Source organism: Bactrocera dorsalis, chromosome 2, assembly GCF_023373825.1.
Source record: "Bactrocera dorsalis isolate Fly_Bdor chromosome 2, ASM2337382v1, whole genome shotgun sequence".
NCBI classification, from domain to species: domain Eukaryota; kingdom Metazoa; phylum Arthropoda; class Insecta; order Diptera; family Tephritidae; genus Bactrocera; species Bactrocera dorsalis.
Window position 1 is genome coordinate 103,809,442 of NC_064304.1, and position 18,725 is coordinate 103,828,166.

General features: G+C 34.8%; 1 protein-coding gene across 4 annotated transcripts in view; it reads left to right on the forward strand.

The window, feature by feature from the left end:
- Positions 1-5,103, forward strand: part of LOC105221983 (dipeptidase 1) — an 81,615-nt gene extending 76,512 nt beyond the window's left edge. For all 4 annotated transcript variants that reach the window (XM_049449071.1, XM_011199132.4, XM_049449070.1 and 1 more), the window contains one exon: positions 1,131-5,103. In XM_049449071.1, the coding sequence (XP_049305028.1) occupies positions 1,131-1,238 (108 nt within the window). In that variant the 3' untranslated portion in view covers positions 1,239-5,103. The remainder of the gene's footprint in view (positions 1-1,130) is intronic.
- The last annotated feature ends 13,622 nt before the right edge of the window (positions 5,104-18,725 follow it).

Below are 18,725 nucleotides of genomic sequence, written 5' to 3' on the forward strand. Positions count from 1 at the left end.
AGATTAGGTTAAAATGACTTATCCGTCAACTTAGCGGAGGGGCTTGAATTGTTATGTACAGCTCTTAGTGAAGTCAACCTGAAAAAACTTTTGTATTTGCAAATATTGTTTTATTGCCATACCTTTTATTTTATTTGGTAGTCTGAAAGTATGACATCCGAAATGTTTTAAACTTTATTCGACAAAGGTAGGATATACGAAGAGGAAGTGTTGAGATGATTCTACAACTATCTCATTTTCTTCCAAACAACTGATGCAGCTGGCCTCTGGTAAACTGTTTAATCTTACAGCAGAAGCTCTACAACCATTGCCAGGTGGACCTCGCTGAGAGCGAAGAGCTCCCTGGACCTTCTGCGATCCACCCCGAGCCAGAAGCACAGTCGACCAGCGTTTGTCGATTTGGGCGGAGGCCGAACAGTTCAGTAGTGAGCCACAGCAAGTCAAAGAAGTCCGAATGCCGCAGTGGCCAGGCACCCAAACCAGTCTGAAAATAAAATAAGTCGATCCAAGAGATATGGTGTATATTTTTGGATGTAAGTCTAATCTGAAAGTCGGTCACTGATCTGAGACGTTAGCTGACCAAACAAAAAAAGATGAAATCAGAATAAAGCAACATAAAAATGAGGAGAAACCTGGATGCGTCTTGGTGAATATATGGAAAGGAGGAGAAGTCTGGACAAATATCAAGCGGAGGCGTAATATTTGGAGAAGTTTTATAATTTAAGTAATATAATTGTTAGTAAAAAAATATTTGTTAATGTTAAGTTGTATGGCTTTGTCTAATAGCGTTACATAGAATAAGAAAACTGAAAGTTTCGGGTATGTTTTGAGAAGTAGGAACAATTGGCGTTAAACCAATCGATAGACAGAAAATCATAACCAAAATATACATACATATGTATATGTATATGTAAATGTATATATGTATGTGCATATGTAGATATATAAATCATTACCAATTCAAACAAATGCGCACATCTTGATGTTATATGTATATCCAAATAACCAAAAAAAAAAACAATCATAATAATAACTGAAATTAAACGATTTATTACCATCACACACAGTCGAATAAAACGTCAGCTATAATCATAATCTTGTTTCGGTTCTTATCTTCTATTTCACTGAAGGTACGCGATCGCATGGAGCAGAAAAAAGTTCCGCCTGTCGATCAAACGATACCACCCGAGGATATAATGGGAAGATCATACTGCCGTTATCAAGGACCACGAACGTGATTACCTTCCTAAGAGAATGTTTTAGAGAGCCAAGGCCATACGTAGTTGAAGAATGGGAGAGTGAGGAGGAGAGAATGCTAGAGTGTGGAAGAATGGAAGAGAGCATAACGCGCCACAACAACTTAACAACTTAAACAAGTAATGACTCATTAAATTAACCACATGTGTTGGCAACAAATTGTAAAACCAAACGAATTTCATAAATTCGATGTACTCGTATTTCCTTCGCTGCGCACACAAACTTACAAAAACAACAAAAACACTAAATAAAAACAAAAAAATATAAAATTGTACGAATGTTGAATTACGATTTAAATATCTACGAAGTATTAATACGTTATACGAATAACATATAAATAGCAGTAAACTACACAAAAAGCAAAAACAAGAACTAATAACGGTGAGCACAAATTACAAATTGTAGTTATGAAATAAGCGTGTAAGTATACTCGCATGTTTGTATATATAAAAACAAAAAAAAGAAAAAATTAAAAAAAACTATTTTTTCAAAAAATCTTTATCAATGTAATGTTTAAAAAATATGAGGATTAAAAAAAATGATGCGTAAATATGTATACTACTTGTAATTCAATATTTGTATGTAAATAACTTTAATTACATAAACATATACATATGTATGTACATATATATATTTAAGTAGCTTTCGTGAAAGCAGATTAAGTGCGACAATTTTACGAATTTCTGCTAGTAGTGGTAACGGTTTGCATAACGGTGCACGGTGATTACTTGAAAATATAATTTTTCATTGCACATAAATGTAACTATGTTTGTATATGCAAGAATACTGTTTTTAATTTGGGCGAAACAGATAACTGTCATGCAATTTTGACAGATTATGACATCACGTGAATAAGTATTGAAAGTAAGCAGTAAATCACACAGATAAATTCTATAGAAGTTACAAATTTTGTCCTTAAAATAATTTCTTTACATAAATATTAAAAAAAGCACAATAATTTTATACATATTTGCATTTAAATCGATTAGCGCTGGTACTGCGAAATTATCGAAATCGAATATGTGAACTCTTCGCGTAATCGATAGTGCCCAAAGTTGGAGGTGTTATCATTTAACTCGATTAGAGGTCATGCAGCAAATATATCGAAATTCAATACTCGAGGCCTTTAAATAATCGATAGTGCATAAAGTCGAAGAAATTACCAGCGGTTAGCCAGGAAAATTTCAGTTTTTTTAAACATGTGGTAAATGCATAAGAAATACGAAAGATTATTCTATTTGAAGCATTAAAATATTATCCTTAAAAATAAAAGTTAATGGGAACGAATGAAAATTATCGGCCCAAGAATGATAATTTATTGATATAAATTTATCGATAACAATCAATTTATAATTTCCAAATAGCGTTCAATGCATGACAATTTCCGATGTAAAAATATCGATTTGAATTTATCGATAACAATAAATTTATCGATGTGCGAAATAGATAAAAGTTTATCGATTACATTTTAAGCATAATAAATTTATCGATATATTAACGAAAGTTATCGTTCACAAATGGCTCCAGCAGAGAGTTCCTTGATTTTCTGGATTAAAAAAAAAGAAACTTTGTTGGCTAATATGTAGAATGTGGAGTATTCTAATATGAGGCATCGCGGATTAGAGGAAGCTTTTCAGATTAAAATTTGAAAGAAGAAGGCAACTAGAAAACAGATTATTCCATTTTAAGCATTAAAATATTATCGATAAAACTAAAAACTAATAGGGGCGAAGGAAAATTATTGGTCAAAGTATGACAATTTATTGACATAAAATTTTTGATTTGAATTTATAGATAAAAATAAATTTGTCATTGCGAAATATCGGTATAAATTCATCAATTTTATTTGGAACATCATAATTTTATCGATATGCAAACAAAAATTATCATTCAATGCATTGAAATTCTCGATATATAAGTATCAATTTAAATTTATCGATAAAATAAAACTTATCGATGTTAAATATCGATATAAATTTAAAAAAAGCATTTGGACCTTTAAAATATTATCGATAGAAATAGAAATAAAAACTCTTGAAATTATCGATTATTGCACAATGCATGGCAATTTATTGATATAAATACATTAGTTTGAATTTATGTTTAAAAAGAAATCTATCGAACTACAATATCGATATAAATTTATGGTTTTCACTTAAATATTATTCGAAAATTATCAAACAATGCGTTTCTTTTGTGCATTAAAATATTGTTGATAAAAAAACTAAAGGGACGAACGAAAATTTTCGCACAATGCATGAAACCGATATAAAAATGTGGTTTGAATTTATCGATTAAATTAAATCGATACAAAATATCAATAAAAGTATATATTTTGATTCAATTTTTAACAAGAAAATACTATCGATAAAAATGAAAACTAATGGGGACGGGCGAAATTTATCGAACAATGAGCATCAGTTTAAAATCGATTCAAATTTTCTTATAAATAAAAAATTTAACAGCTTAAAAGTATCGATAAAAGTTATCGATGAAAGTTTATCGATACAAAAATATCGATATGAATTTATCGAAATCAATTAGTCAAAAATGATACTTTGAATAAAGCTGCACTGAAAAATATTTTATTTAAATCGATAGACCTCAATTTCAAAAAAGGGTTAGTACGTGATAAATCATACTCAAATATTTAACAAATGTTATTGGTGAACATAAATTTCAGCAAGGTAATTAAAACTTGATGTTGTTTACGAAAAAAACCTGAATTTCGATTAATTCCTTTACTTTTATTTTATCAATGTGATTTCTACCTGTTGCACCAACCATACAAATTTTAAAAAGTCCATTCAAATATGCCTCAGATATTCTTTGAACAAATTTTTGCTTAAATTTTAACGTTACATAAAGCTGAAAATTAATGTAATAGCTCATATATATATATATCTGTACTTATGTATCAGCGTGCTGAACTTTCACCTCTGTGTCAATTAATTTTTATTGATTTTGCCAATTATTTTCGGTTCACAATGAAGCCAAATGTCATTATTTGGTGACACATGCGGTAATGTAACAGCATGCATACATATGTATATGTTATATATATGTATGTATAAACATTAATAAACATTATAATAAATTATGGTATTTTATTTATATTATTTTTGTTGTTTTTGCTTACCATATTTGACAAATTATCCCGCTTTCACGTCTAAAATTATTGCGCTCAACTGAAATTAATATACTAAATTTGCTGGAAATAAATTTAACCACAAGAGCAAGCAGATTAAGCGCTTACATACGTCTGTATATAATATATATACATATATATTGTACATACATATGTATAGATTGTTGGTAAATTGGCATTTAAGGCTAATTAGTGATTAATAAATTAGAAAATACAATTTAACCAAACCGTTTGCGTCAAGCGCATAAACATATGTATATACATACATACATATGCATATGTATGCATAAATCAAAAGTGATAAATATGTAATGTATAAAATAATATATAAAATTACTGAATATAAATACAATTCTTATGTACAGTTAAGCTCAAATAGCTAGTAAATATTATCTCGAGGCCACAATTACATATACAAAACTGTAAATATTATATATATAAATAGTGTTTAGCTATTACATATGTACTAGGTATTATAGCTGTATAAATGCATATGTATATGTATATGTATGTAGTAATATATATATATGTAGGTATACATAAATATATACATACTAAAAGGATTACAGGACTACTTAAACGAAAGCTATGTACTTACTTTAATATTTAACTAAATAATTAGTAATTAAGCTGCAGTTAAATACATAATCCAAATGGGCACACAAACAACAAACAACTGATTGCCATCATACATACAGGTGTCATAAATTATACCGTTTAAATACAGCATAAAATTTAGCAGGCACTAAGCCAACGATTTCTTTAGGACTTCACACAGTGCTTCTTTAAAATAAATTCAGAATGCTGGCACGACTATTGGATATCACGAAGATTTAAGCCCCGAGTTTCGAACTTTTCATCTGCTTAAGGTTTAGCTAAACCATAGAAATTTCTTTGAAGAACATTGAAGCCAATCAAGCATCCATTTGCTTCCAAAAAAAAGAAGAAGAAAATCCACAGACATTTCTCCCATTTGCTTCCATAAAACTTTGGTTTCTCACAAAATCTCACGTAGCAAAAGAATACTGAGAACCCGTGTGATATTTGTTTTAAACTGGTCACAGCTTAGATCACATCTCTCCTCTTTTTGGTTGTTGCAGTTTTAGATTTTTTTTTTAATTCAATAATATTCACTATTTCCCTTTGAATTTTAAAATAAGGCATCGCGGATTAAAATAAGCTTTTCAGATTAATTTCGAAACAAAATAATCACATAAGACTTTTGTAGTTTTGGACCCAGGTAAATCGTCCCATCAAGTTTTGATTTTCCTTGCATTGCCCTTATCCAGATCGTCGTATAATATATAGGCTTCCCAATGTTGAACACGTTTTCAGGTGACAGCCTTGGTAATCTCGTACAATATCTCATTGACATCGATGCCTATGTGACTTGGTACACAGTAGTTTGACGCTTGTTGCTGGCGACACTTATCACAGCTGCCTTGCTTCTCAGGACACTTCCGGCTGGTATGCGATATGAGGTGACTGCCTTGATTGTTGCTAGGCTATCCACGTTGATGTTAACTCTGAAGTTGTTTGCTGCTGCTTTAAAGGCTAGCTTCGTGGCTTTCGCAATAGTAAATACCATTCATTGAAACATACTGCAGTGGTTCGGCAACTTCAAAGGCTGCCTTTTGCCTAATACCGGACAGTAAATCCCTGCACTAAGACCGTCCTCTTTTTCGAGCCAACCGCATCAATGTTTAATGTATTGCGCGCCGCTAACATGATTTGACGGCAATCTTATTTTGCTATATTTACGCTGACTCTTCTTTACCAGTTGAAAAGTGGGACCATATTGTCGGTGCTTGTTGAACCCCCATTACCCACTGAGCTATGACCGAGGGTTCTATATGTAAATTCTTCTGCAGTCCCCGTCAAATTTGCTGGACACTTTACAGCGAAGATGTGAATATGTGGAAGGTTTAGTAGTAATTCAAGAGCCACCACTCGTAGAGCTCCCGATATGCATAGTGTAGCGAGCTCCTGAACCCTTTCCGGCTTTCGAAATGTAGCTTTCCTTAAGCCTGTCCACCACACTATTGGATCTAAGGATTTGGTGACCGATCCTTTACATCTTTGTTGCTGTTGTGCGGTTAATTAATAAAGTTATACCAGGACATAGTGCTAGTGGACCACTAAAACAAAGTTTTTCGAGCTCTCTCTTTCCGGAACTCCATAATCGATACGGAAATTCCTCTTCCTCCTCTTGCTGAGAAATTAATAAGAGATGAACACAGCTTGGGTTTGACAAGATGGAAATTGCCTTCATCTTCAGTTATCTTAAATTCAATAAATAGGTAGATATCTCGAGATCACTACTTCAATGTTAACGGAATTTTATAAATCATATTTTTTATTTTCTCTCTAACCTTAATTCTTTCATCTAAAACACAATTTGTTTTAGTTCAATATCCAGGGATTGAAAACTATGCTTTCAATATTTTCAACATAAATGCTTTTCGGGCCACTATCCCCTCCCGTTGTTCTATCACCTGCTCTATTCCAGCTCTCTCTTTCTGCCTAAATTTGCATATCAAAAGTTAACTGACTATCACCTCGAACATTAAATGCTATTTGGCCGTTGTTGGCTGGCCGCAATAAAATTGTTTATTTTGACAGAAGATCAAAGGATAGGAAATTGCATATTTATACTCATATCACTCTTTTAAATAACCCACAACTGCATGTGTTTACTCACACACGGATTAGAGTGTATCTTTTCGGTGCAACTATTTAGAATGAAGAATTTATTTATTTTATCTTTTATTATTTTTCAATTTTTACATTTCAGTTGGTAACGAAAAATTTACACTAAGCCATCAAGTATTGCGAAATGGTGAGCAATTTTTCGTTATTTACCTGAAACTATTTCTATTTTGGTTTGCATGTATTTGTGTGGCCGATGTTGAAATGCTCTCGTCTGTACACGCCGGTGTGAATGTTCGTTTCGTTACTCTTTTTGCAACAATTGATTGAATTTCACAAGAATTGAAGACACACTGCTGCAGGGATGCATCCACTGTTAGGTGTGTGCCCAAAAAAAATTGAAAATTTTAATAAAATTGTTTTTCAATTTACAAATAACTCCAGGTAGTGACTAAAATGGATTGTTTCGTTATTTATTTTAAATTGCTCAGAATCGTAATGATAGTGTTCTTGAATTTAGCTCTTCTTCTTCTTTATTGGCGTAGACACCGCTTATGCGGGTATAGCCGAGTTTACAACCGCACGCCAGTCGAGTCTTCTTTTCGCAATTTGGCGTCAATTCGAGATACTATCCAGGTTTTTCTCCACCTAATCTCTTCAACGGATTGGATGTCTTCCTCAGCTTCCTACGACAGGTACTGCGTCGAATGCTGTCAGAGCTGAAGCGTTTTCATCCATTAGGAAGACATGACTTAGCCAGTCAATGTCGTCGTATAACTCATACAGCTCATCGTTCCATCGACTGCGATATTCGCCGCTGCTAGTGCCCAAAAGAGCATAAATCTTCCGTAGAACCTTTCTCTCGTGAACCCGCCTGAACACCGACTCATCGTCATCAAGATGTTTCATCGTCCATGCCTATGCCCCGTATAGCAGGACGGGGATGATGCGTGACTTATAGAGTTTGGCCTTTGTTCGCCTAGAGAGGACTCGGCTTTGATGTAAAATTCATTTAAAACATTTTTCATTTGTATATTTTTTCGTCTCGTTACTTCGCAGCTAGTTTTCCGTGAGCTCCACTCTTTCGTCAAAAAAATTAGGGCTGAAGGATTAAGGGTAGAACACTAATTGTTAAGTAGTTGCATGGAGTAGGGTTAGGTGGAAACATCTAACCACTTTCTCTTCCATTGTCTAGACTTTACAAGACTAAGGCTGAAACATCTCGGCTGTTTTATCTTCGGCGAACCAGAAGACTTAGTTACAACTGACAACCGTCTCAATAAATTTGTGATAGACTCAAAGGTCTTTGTTGAATTGTAAGAGACTTATGATCTATTATATAGAGGTTTAGGTACTACAACGTATCGGTGTTCCAAGCTGTTCGAGTGTGATGCCAGTTATGAGCGATCTCTTAACCGAACCTAGCCCAGGTGCTTTTCCAATACAACGTAAGTTGTCTGTCTGGGGCCAGAAACGTATTAAGTCGGTATTGCCGTTCTCTCGTTTCCTTGTCATGTTGAGTAATAGACTGTTTGATGATTTTCTTTAAAGCTCTTAAAGCAATGCGTCGGTATTTTGACTCCATCTGATTTATTTTATTCTAAAAGCTGCGACAAAGTATTTGCGTTTGAGAAATCTACCATGCATTTCAATTGAGAAAGCATTGCTGAATGCCTTCATTTCGGCAGTTGCGAAATAATATAATTGACCTTTATAAATTGTGCGCCAGCCAAATCAACTTTGGTCTAATTTATTATTACTTTTCTTATTCTATAAAATTCCACTCAAAACAAATATTTTGATTACGATGCAATCGTTGACAGATATACATATTTATTATTAAATTTTTTTGCGAGATGTTCATCATCAACAAAATTGCTTTTTTTTGTTTAAATAACATTTTAAATAGCTTAGATGTTGCATGAATACAAACATACTGATCAGATTTTTTTACCATACCCTGTAGGGAGTTCGATAGCCTAGATAGTTTAGGGATGATATATGTATATTTGGATGTTATATTCAGCTATAAAAGTGGATCCATTCCTTTTTATTCAAGAAAGTTTACTATAAATAAAAGCTGCTTTTGAGACTTAAAACTTTGGAGTCTGACGATTTGAACAGACAGCTGGTATAAATAGCATGAACTGCCCTAATTAAATTGAGATGTTATAGCAAGCAATTATGCTACTTTAGTAGTGTCTCAATATACTTTATCAATACAAGAAACTATATTACTCTGTTGTTGCTTCAAAAACTCAATTTTAGCTTGTTAAAAAGAGCGCAAAGCTCAAATAAAGCTAGTAGTTTAGACAAGTTTTTTCAAGTCAGATTAGTATGGATGATATTTTTCAAAAGGTTTTGCATTCCGCAACAGAAACGTCAATGGAACTTTATAAGTAGAAACATATTTGAAGGTATACATTTTTTGAGTAGAGACTCGATCACAACTACAAATAAGTTTTTCTATAAATCTTAGATATTTTCTCTACTGAGTATTGAGTCTCGTCATTAATAGCGAGTCAACGTTTATGTTCATGTCTCAGAAGTGTCGAGGTTAGTGCTAAAAAAGTTCTTTTGGTGTTCACAAACCGCATGAAATGGACAATTTTTGTGGATGTGATTGCGTTTCCCCAATTACACGAGCATTTACCCACGTCAATAGTGACAATTTTGTTTGTAGACGAAGCATTAGTCAGAAATCGGTTGCAACTGAAAAGATGTTCTGTTGACGAAGCCAGAAATCGGTCGCATCTGAGTAGATGCTTTTTCGATGAAACGAGACATGAAGAAATGTCAAACCTTACCGAACACATAATTTGACAAGAACTTGTAAACAAACATGGCCGCCAAGAGCTATCAAAATGACGTCATGCTTATATATAATATTAGGCAAAGTTGTAATATTTTTTCTTGAATATCGCGAAAATATAATCCGAAATTAATGAATTTATTATTGAAAAATGGCTTGCATAATGTATCATTAACATATTATTATACAGTTTCAACTAAATATTTAATATTTAAATTATATTTTTTTTATGTTTTTTTTTTCTTTGGCACGAAGGCCGAAGTAGCCAGTTCCTTTAACTTGCTAGTCAGTCAGTAAATTTATTTACGGCTCATATTTAATAAAATAAAAAAAAATTAAAGTAAAAAAAAAAATTATTGATGCTTACCATTTCCTACAGGGTCATACAGAATGCCATTTAGATTTTTCGTACATTTAATTGAATCGAATTTGAACAATTATTTATGCTTGGTATGTTAATAGTAATTCAATGCAATTGGCAGCATGGCATGTCTGTCTATTTACTCGCAATCACGCACACACATACACCCATTTATATGTCAGTATGTATATTAAGGTGTATGACATCAGTTGTTTGTGCATCCGACATCACCTAATTCCCGCCAAATCGTATTTGTATATATAAATTTGTATGAACACACACAATTTAGGTTATAAAATAGAAATTGAGAATTTACAAAAACAGAAACAGAAACACAAACTGAAACAGAAACAAAGAAAAAATTTTAAAAATAAATCAATTCAAATATTATTACGAGGAATAGTTTAAATACGAAAATACTATGCAGACAAAGAGCATAAAATAAATAAGAAATTATTAGCAAATTCGAAATATATCTTAGTTAAATATTTAATATTTTTGAGTACTAAGCGAACAAACAAATAAATATTGTACATACAAAACTACTAAATATAAATGAGCGTACATACATACACAACAAAAACAACAAAAACATACATAGTGAGTACTGTTATACAAATTTATCGAAAAACACAGTGTAATGTATGGGGAAATTAAAAATTTATGAAAAAGTTTGAAATAAACGAAAATGCTGCTGACCTTTTCTAAAGTAAATAAGTTTCATTTCAAGCAATAAATGCGGACAAGTTGTGAATAAATGATATATGATAATAATATTATGCCTGCAATCATCAGTAAGTATGCAAGTAAGTGAGTGTGTGAGCACTTGTTTATACCCTGAACAAATATGTTTCCAGCAGCCAGAAGGAAACGTGGTATACGTGAGCAAGTCCCCTTTTGATTATCGATTTGAAATTCTGCGCACGTACTTTCCACTTCAAGTAGTAGTATATTTGTCGAAACGAACGTTATCGGACCGATAGAGGATATAGCTGCCGTACAAACTGAACGATAAAAGTCTACTTCTTGTGTGGAAAACTTTTTTTGTTGATGAGATATCTGCTTGAAATTTAGCACGAATTGTTTAGAAAGAAAGTGCTATAATCTGTGAAGAATTGGTTTTGATCGTACTATTACATGTATAGCCGCCATACAAACTGAATGATCTTTATAAAGTTTTTGTATGGAAAACTTTTTTAATAGACGAGATATCTCTACGAAATTTGGCAAGCATTATTGGAAAAAGCAATGATATAATCTGTGAAGAAATGATTCCGATCGGACTATTACTATGTATTGCTGTCATACAAACTGAACCAACAATATCAAGTTCTTGTATGAAAAACTTTTTTATTTGACGAGATATCTGCTTAAAATTTGACATGGATTATTGAAGAAAGCAGTGCTATAATCTGGGAAGAAATTGTTCCGATCGAACTATTATTGGATAAAGCTGCCATACAAACTGAAGGATCAAAATCATGTTTTGTATGGAAAATTTTATTAAATGTGAAGTTTATTACAGCTCACCCTTTTTTCGAGAAGAAAGCAACGGAATCCTGAACCTCCGTGTGGAACTTTAATCGAAACTAACTCTCCTACCTTCATTTTCCGATTCAACCGATAGCACCGCCAAGTATGTAAGAAAGTATAGTATAACTAAGAAAGTAAGTATTTACTTACGTGTCCACCGTGTGAGCCTCCAACTGAATTTCTTATGCAAGGACAACACTAAGTTGCAGCGCGTGTGTAAGTAAATTTCCATATCCCCCAAACACTTTCACCCACACACATACTCAGAGAGCAATAAGCGCTGCTGCCAACGGCCTCCAGTGGCGCATGCAAAATGCGCAAATTGTTTGAGCAAAGTCCGACCGTGGCATCAGCAGGTAAGTTAATAATAATGTACTTAAGATTGTTAAGCCATCTTAAACACACGCAAACACGCCTATACAGGCATACATATAGCAGTACGTGTTTGCCTAAATGTCCTTTTGTGTGTGTGCGCGTCATAAGTATTTTGTTGATTGCTCCGTTGCTTGGTGTCGCAATAGCACACATCAGCGCAAACATAATTATATTTGCAGTAAGTTTACTTGGAACGTCAGGTAAACAGCTTAGTGTGTGAGCTTCCAGTGCGTTTGCAACCATGGCTGGTTCATAAGAAGAAATAAAATTGTATTTGTGCAAAGTATGAGAATAAAAAGCTTCTAATATTCGTTTAAGCTTTTCAGCAGTAACACTCTCGAATAATATTTGATAAATAATTGAATTCCACAAATATCTACAGAATTCTCGCTTACTGCAGATGCACTGCTTCTGCTTTGAAACTGGGAAACTAACCGCCATTGCATAGCTTTCTTCCGATACTATTATATAATGAAGTACTTATTAGGCATTTTTTTAAACAATAAGGTAAGCTTCCTTTGATTCATATTTCATCATCTGTAGTCGATTACTTGTGCTTTGGTCCAGCAACCCTTCTTTGGGTCTTTCTAGCTAAAAAAACGTGTTAAAATGAGTTCATTTTTTGGGGCAAAACATCAACTATCCATTTGAGGTGGACCCACACTGCTCCTGCATTAAGTTTCAACAAGCGCATACTTCTAAAAGTTCGAAGCTCTGTTTGGTAGGCTGACATTTTTTACGAAAGTTTGAAAGAAGTAGATCTCACTTTCCGTGAATCTAACAAAGGTAGTATTAATGCAGGGAAAATATAGAAAATAATTTATTAGAAAAACTAAATAAAAACTTTGGTTTTTTTCGTTATAAGATTTCTGTCATTGTTGGGTAACAAAGAATTTAAAATATTCAGGTATAACCCGATTGTAATACCTAAGAACCTTGGTGTCTGCAAATGAAGATATGAACAATTAAAGACGGTTAACGGAAGGAGAAACGTCACACTTCCACTGCGTTTTATTTCCAAAAAAAACATCTCCAGTATCGCACTTGTTGTGGTAGATGCTACTAAACTCTATCGAAGCTTTTGAAACTTTTACGTATGACGTCATAGTATCAAACCAACGAGAAATCTTAATGCTTAGAATAGGTCAAAGGTATAGTTGACATTTTTAGAAACGAACTCATTGTTCTACAAAATCAAAAAAGAATTGGGGAGTATATCTATGCAAGTTTTCTACACGATACCAATAGGTTCTTAAGAATGATCCATTTCGAGGTTCCATACTTTTTTAAAGAAAAAAACACATTGGAAGGAACATTCTTTGGCATTTATTTTTTAAAGATTATCTTTTTTAAATATTGTCCGCGGTCTAGTCTCAGATAGACCATCCGTTGAGTTCAATTTTTAATGACTCGTTGGAGCATTTCTATTGGTAACTGGCGAATGATATGCGTGATGTTTTGTTCCAAGGTCTGAATCGAAGCGCGATTGTCCACATATACTTCAGAATTTATATATCTCCACAAGAAAAAGTCTAACGGTGTGTTGTCACACCATTTTGGTGGCCAATCGATCGGCTCAAAACATAAAATTATCTGCTCACCGAAGTCTTACATCAATAAATCCATTGATTGACGCGATATGTGGGTAGTGACGCCGCCTTGTTGAAACCGAATGTTTCCGAGATCACGAGCTTCAATTTCAGCCATCAAACAGTCGGTTATCATGGCGCGATAACGGTCGCCATTGACGGTTATGATCCGACCGACATCACTTTTGAAGAAATATTGACTGATGAGTCTATCGGCCCACAAACCACAGCAAACCGTTGTTTTTTTCTGAATGAAATAGCAGCTCTGAAATCTCCTCAAGTTTCTGTTTCGGAATTCGGGAATTTTGACTATCGTCGTATCTTGTTGGAACTTTTCAAGAATCCATAGAGCGAAAGAATGTCGCTTAGGAAGCGCTTTTATTGAAAAATCTCAAAACTGAGGCCACTGTCTCCGAATTTCGGTAGTAAATTTTAATTATTTCGTCTCAATGTTCCATGATGAAATAGCAAACCTTGCTGAGGAGAAATGTCGAAATAAATGGGTCTATACTTGCGATGCCGATTTCGCAGAGCAAATGTCATAAATCAGATATGATAGTTTCCACTATTTCTAGGCAATCAGAAACAACTATCTCAAATTTTTGTATTAAAGTAGTAAAAATCGACGATTTAACCACGACGATCTGTATATATGTGAACTTCAGACGTCCTTTTTTCCTCAAGCATCGCAGCCGGAACCGCCGATATCGGTCCGCTATAGCATTTAACTATTAGACACACTGAACGATCAAGATCAAATCCTTGTTTGAGAAACCGTTTTACTTGTGGTGGTATAATAATCTTCGGTACAAACGAAGTTAATGTGTTTTTCTTGTTTTTATTTGACTTCGAGCTTATTAGCCAACACATTCCAAGCAGCCATTTATATGTAGGCTCAGCGTGATGTGCTCATAAGGATATATACATTTATGGCACGTCTGTAGCTTTTCTAATATTCAATATTCCCTAATCACACACCACGTGGTGTCCAGTTAATTACATATATGTCTTTTATTAATAGTAAAACATGTTGTTGTACAACATATACTTATATATGGTATATATATGTTTGTATACATGCAGAGTCGACACACACTTGCATGCAAATGGCATTATAACAGAATAACGGTAATTGCTGTATTTCCAGAAATGTTTTCCCCTAAGTAAAATAAAGCCTTATTACTGCACGATTTTAGAATAAGATAGTAGTGATTTAACAAACTACTAAGGAGTGGAATTTCCACACGCAACTGCTGCTTTGACTCCCACAAAAGCTGAGGCCGTTGAGTGGGTGTGGAAATTGCGCTGGCGAAGGAAATGCTGTTGAGTGGTGCTTGATTTAATTGGAGTACGAAAGGAAATACATTGGAGTATCATCTTTTTTGATAGGCCACTTTATGAATATCCAAGTATGTCCAGTTTCAAATTAATAATTCAGGTAATCAAAGTAATGTTATCTTATGTGCATCACGTAATCAGCGTGGTAGTTTGTTTTGGTGGCAAGAGTTTGAAAATTAGGCATACAAAAGAAAACTTTTTTTAAGTGCCAAGGGAAAAGGGGATTACGGCGTCTATGTATAAACGACTTAAGCGTGTGACGTAAGGTGTGCGAAAGTTATAGTCAGAGGGAAATGGAAAAACTTTAAAGTTTGCCAAGTCAAATACTTTAGCTTAAAGCGCTCGATTGGTGAACCCCATACACGTTTAAAATCGACGAAGAGTTATTACATATCGATCCTCTTTTCTCCGGACTTTTTCAAGATTTGATGTGTGGTGAATATCTCATCAGTGGTTGATTTTCCAGGTCTAAAGCCGCTTTGTTCGGGTAATTGCTATTCGAACTTCTTCATGGTCGGGCAATGGAACGTCCGCTCCATCGTCATCGATGGGGAATCGGGTCGTCTTCTCCTGGCGTTGTGTGTTCACTGCCATTCAGCAGGCTATAGAAGTGTTCCCTCCATAATTTAAGTATGCTCTGGGCATCGGTGACCAGATCACCTTTGGGGGTTCTACAAGAGTATGCTCCGGTCTTGAAACCTTTTGTTAGACGCCGCATCTTTTCGTATAATTTTCCAGTATTACTCCTGCCAACCAGTTCGCCAAGCTCTTCATACTCACACATATCGGTCTTCTCGTTCTCTGCCTTTAAATGCGTCTCGGTTCCCTATTCAACTCTCGGAATCTATCTCCTAACGTACGTGTTGTGGCCGATTGTAACGTTACGAGGTTGGCACTCTGATTTCTCTCTGCAGCGACACGGCACTCCTCATCCTACCAGCTGTTCGTTTGGTTTTTCCGAAAACCAATGGTCAAAGAAAAAAACTTTCAAATAAGGCTGCTTTTGCGTCGATAAGAGATTTTCAATCATTGAAGGCGTCACAGAAGGCATTCTCCGGAAGAACCTTGAGAGCCGAGGTGCTTGCTGCTTGGAACCCCTCTATAGTCTCCAAATATTTGCTTTCATCAGCCTTTTTATGCAAGGAAACAAAAACATTCCGAGGGGCCACATCTGAGCTGTAGGCCGGCTGCGGAAGCGTTGGAATGCCGGCCTTGGTTAGGTAGCTGTTCACAAGAAAGCCGGCGTGTTGTCGTGGTGAAACTTCCAATCGGCTGCAATGTCTTATCGGACCCGATTGACCCTCCGTTTGACTCTCTTGACGACTTTCAGGTAATTCCACGTAAATTTAACGTCTGGGCAATTAAATAAATACTTATTCGGCGATCTTAGTTCAAAACTTTGAGTCACATTGTCGGTGTTGTCGAAGCTGCAGGTATTCCAGCACGATCTTCATTAGCGACCTTTTCCCGGCCCTCCAGAAAGGCCTGGTGCCATCGAAACATACCACTTCTTGCTAAGGCAACATCTGGTTAAGCCTACTTGATCATATCAAACGTGTCTGTCGCAGATTTACCGAGTTTCACACAGAATTTAATCGTGTACGAGTATTTGACAGTTGCCAGTCGAAATGTTCGAATGAGTCATCGAATATTAGACTCAATGGATGGACCATTTGAGACATTGCCGCGGCCAACATTTGAAGGAGGTAGTCCTCAAAAAATAAATGCGAAAGAATTTTCTTTTAAATGACAATAAACATTCCCCATTAAGTTTAGAAGTTCTGTGTTTTTATTTAAAAGGTTGCGAACTCCGAAATGGAGCACCCTTTACATAGAAGCACACTACCAATTGCGTATAAGTACAGTTTTCTAAATTTACATATGTTAGCAAATTAGTTTACATGTGTATTTAAAGGTGCGAGCAAGCTCCACCTGGGACCTCACAAGTAAACACAAACACAGATATACACATACGTATGTATATATATATATATAATTATAAATACCGTTTGTCATATAATCGCATATGACAGTAGACAAGCCAAAAATGGTAAGTACATTTGTTTTGCCAACTCGACAACGTAAACAACAACAACAGCAGCAGCAGCTACTATTTGCAGTACGTTTCATTTCACTTGGCTTAACCTGGCATTATCTTTATTATTGTCATGCATATTAACGTCGCTATAACGGACAGATGTGTAGATAGCTAGACAGTCAGACAGACGGAGGGAGAGTGGGCGTACGACGTCGTGGCCAATATTAGATATCCTCCGTTTTGATGGCGGACATTCCGCATTAATAGCTTCATTAATAATATATTAAGTGTCGATGCAATCGTAAAGGCAGACCAAGCAGAAGAATATGTAATAATATGTATGTATGTGTGCAAGTGTTTGTGCATATGTAGCGAGTAATATTTGCTTAGAAATCTATTTAAGTACGTACGCATTGTTGTTTTAGGCAGCTCTGAAATTTTAATTAAGCAACTGAGCGGTCATTTGTTATCATCGCCCACATGTTGACTCGTTGTCAGTTACAACAACAAAGGCAAAACTAAGAACGGTAATATAAATACCGTTTGTCATTTCGGTTAAGATACGAAAATTTACCTGAACAAATGTATTAACTGCCAGGGTTGCCATTATCTTATGGTAAATAGTGTAAAGTTTGAAAATATTCATAACTTGTGCGTGTAACGGTAAATGAGACAAGAAACGACAGTTACAAAATTATAACAAGGTGAAGCGTTATAATTATGCCAATTTTCGGTCTAGCATTTTGGCTGGAATTCCGGTTAAAGAAGGCTGAATGCTGCCTTCGAACTCCTGTTGATTGAACATACATCCAGAGCATTTAATCCAGACGCATTGAATTGCATGATCTTGGCGGCCATTTGACTGGGCTATAGACGTGAGTCATGAGTGATCGTTCGTGTCGATTTCATCTAATTCTTACTCAACAAACTGCCAAATTTTACACAAATCTGTAAAACAAAAATGCCGTTTCGAGTTGTTAACATCACGTCATCTTTAACTCCCAACGGGATCTTGGAAGGAATTCGGAGGGCACCACACCTCGAAACTGTCAACAGAACCTTAATTTGTTACGTGGTTTTTTCCGCTTCTTTTCACTTTTGTCACGATATTCAGCCGATTGATTGTCTGTTTCTGGATCGTAAGCTTAGATCCAAGGCTCATCACTAGTAGTAGTACGTTTCATGACACACTGGTAGACGGAAAGCATTGTTTCACAGATGTTAGCGCAACGCTGTTTTTCGAAAAAAATGTGTGATTTTGGAATCAATTGTGATTTCACTTTTTTAAGCCCAAATTGTCTTTCTAAATGGTATTTTGATCTTTCCGATATTCCAACGATTCAGTAAGATTTTCGTTCATCGATTTTGAAGTACGAAATCATTTATTTTATTGACGTGTTGATCTTATTGATGTTGATGGCTGTCTTGGACGTAGTCCGTCGTCAATGCGACTCTCTTTGAATAATTTTTTCCAATCAAAAACATTTACTCCAGACAAACTGTAATCATTGATGGCCTTTTCCAATATTCTTAACGTCTCGGCACAAGAAATTTGATTCCGCATATTCACTCATCGCCGAATGCAATTTCATTCATTCAGTCTCATTACTTAATTGTCAAACCTC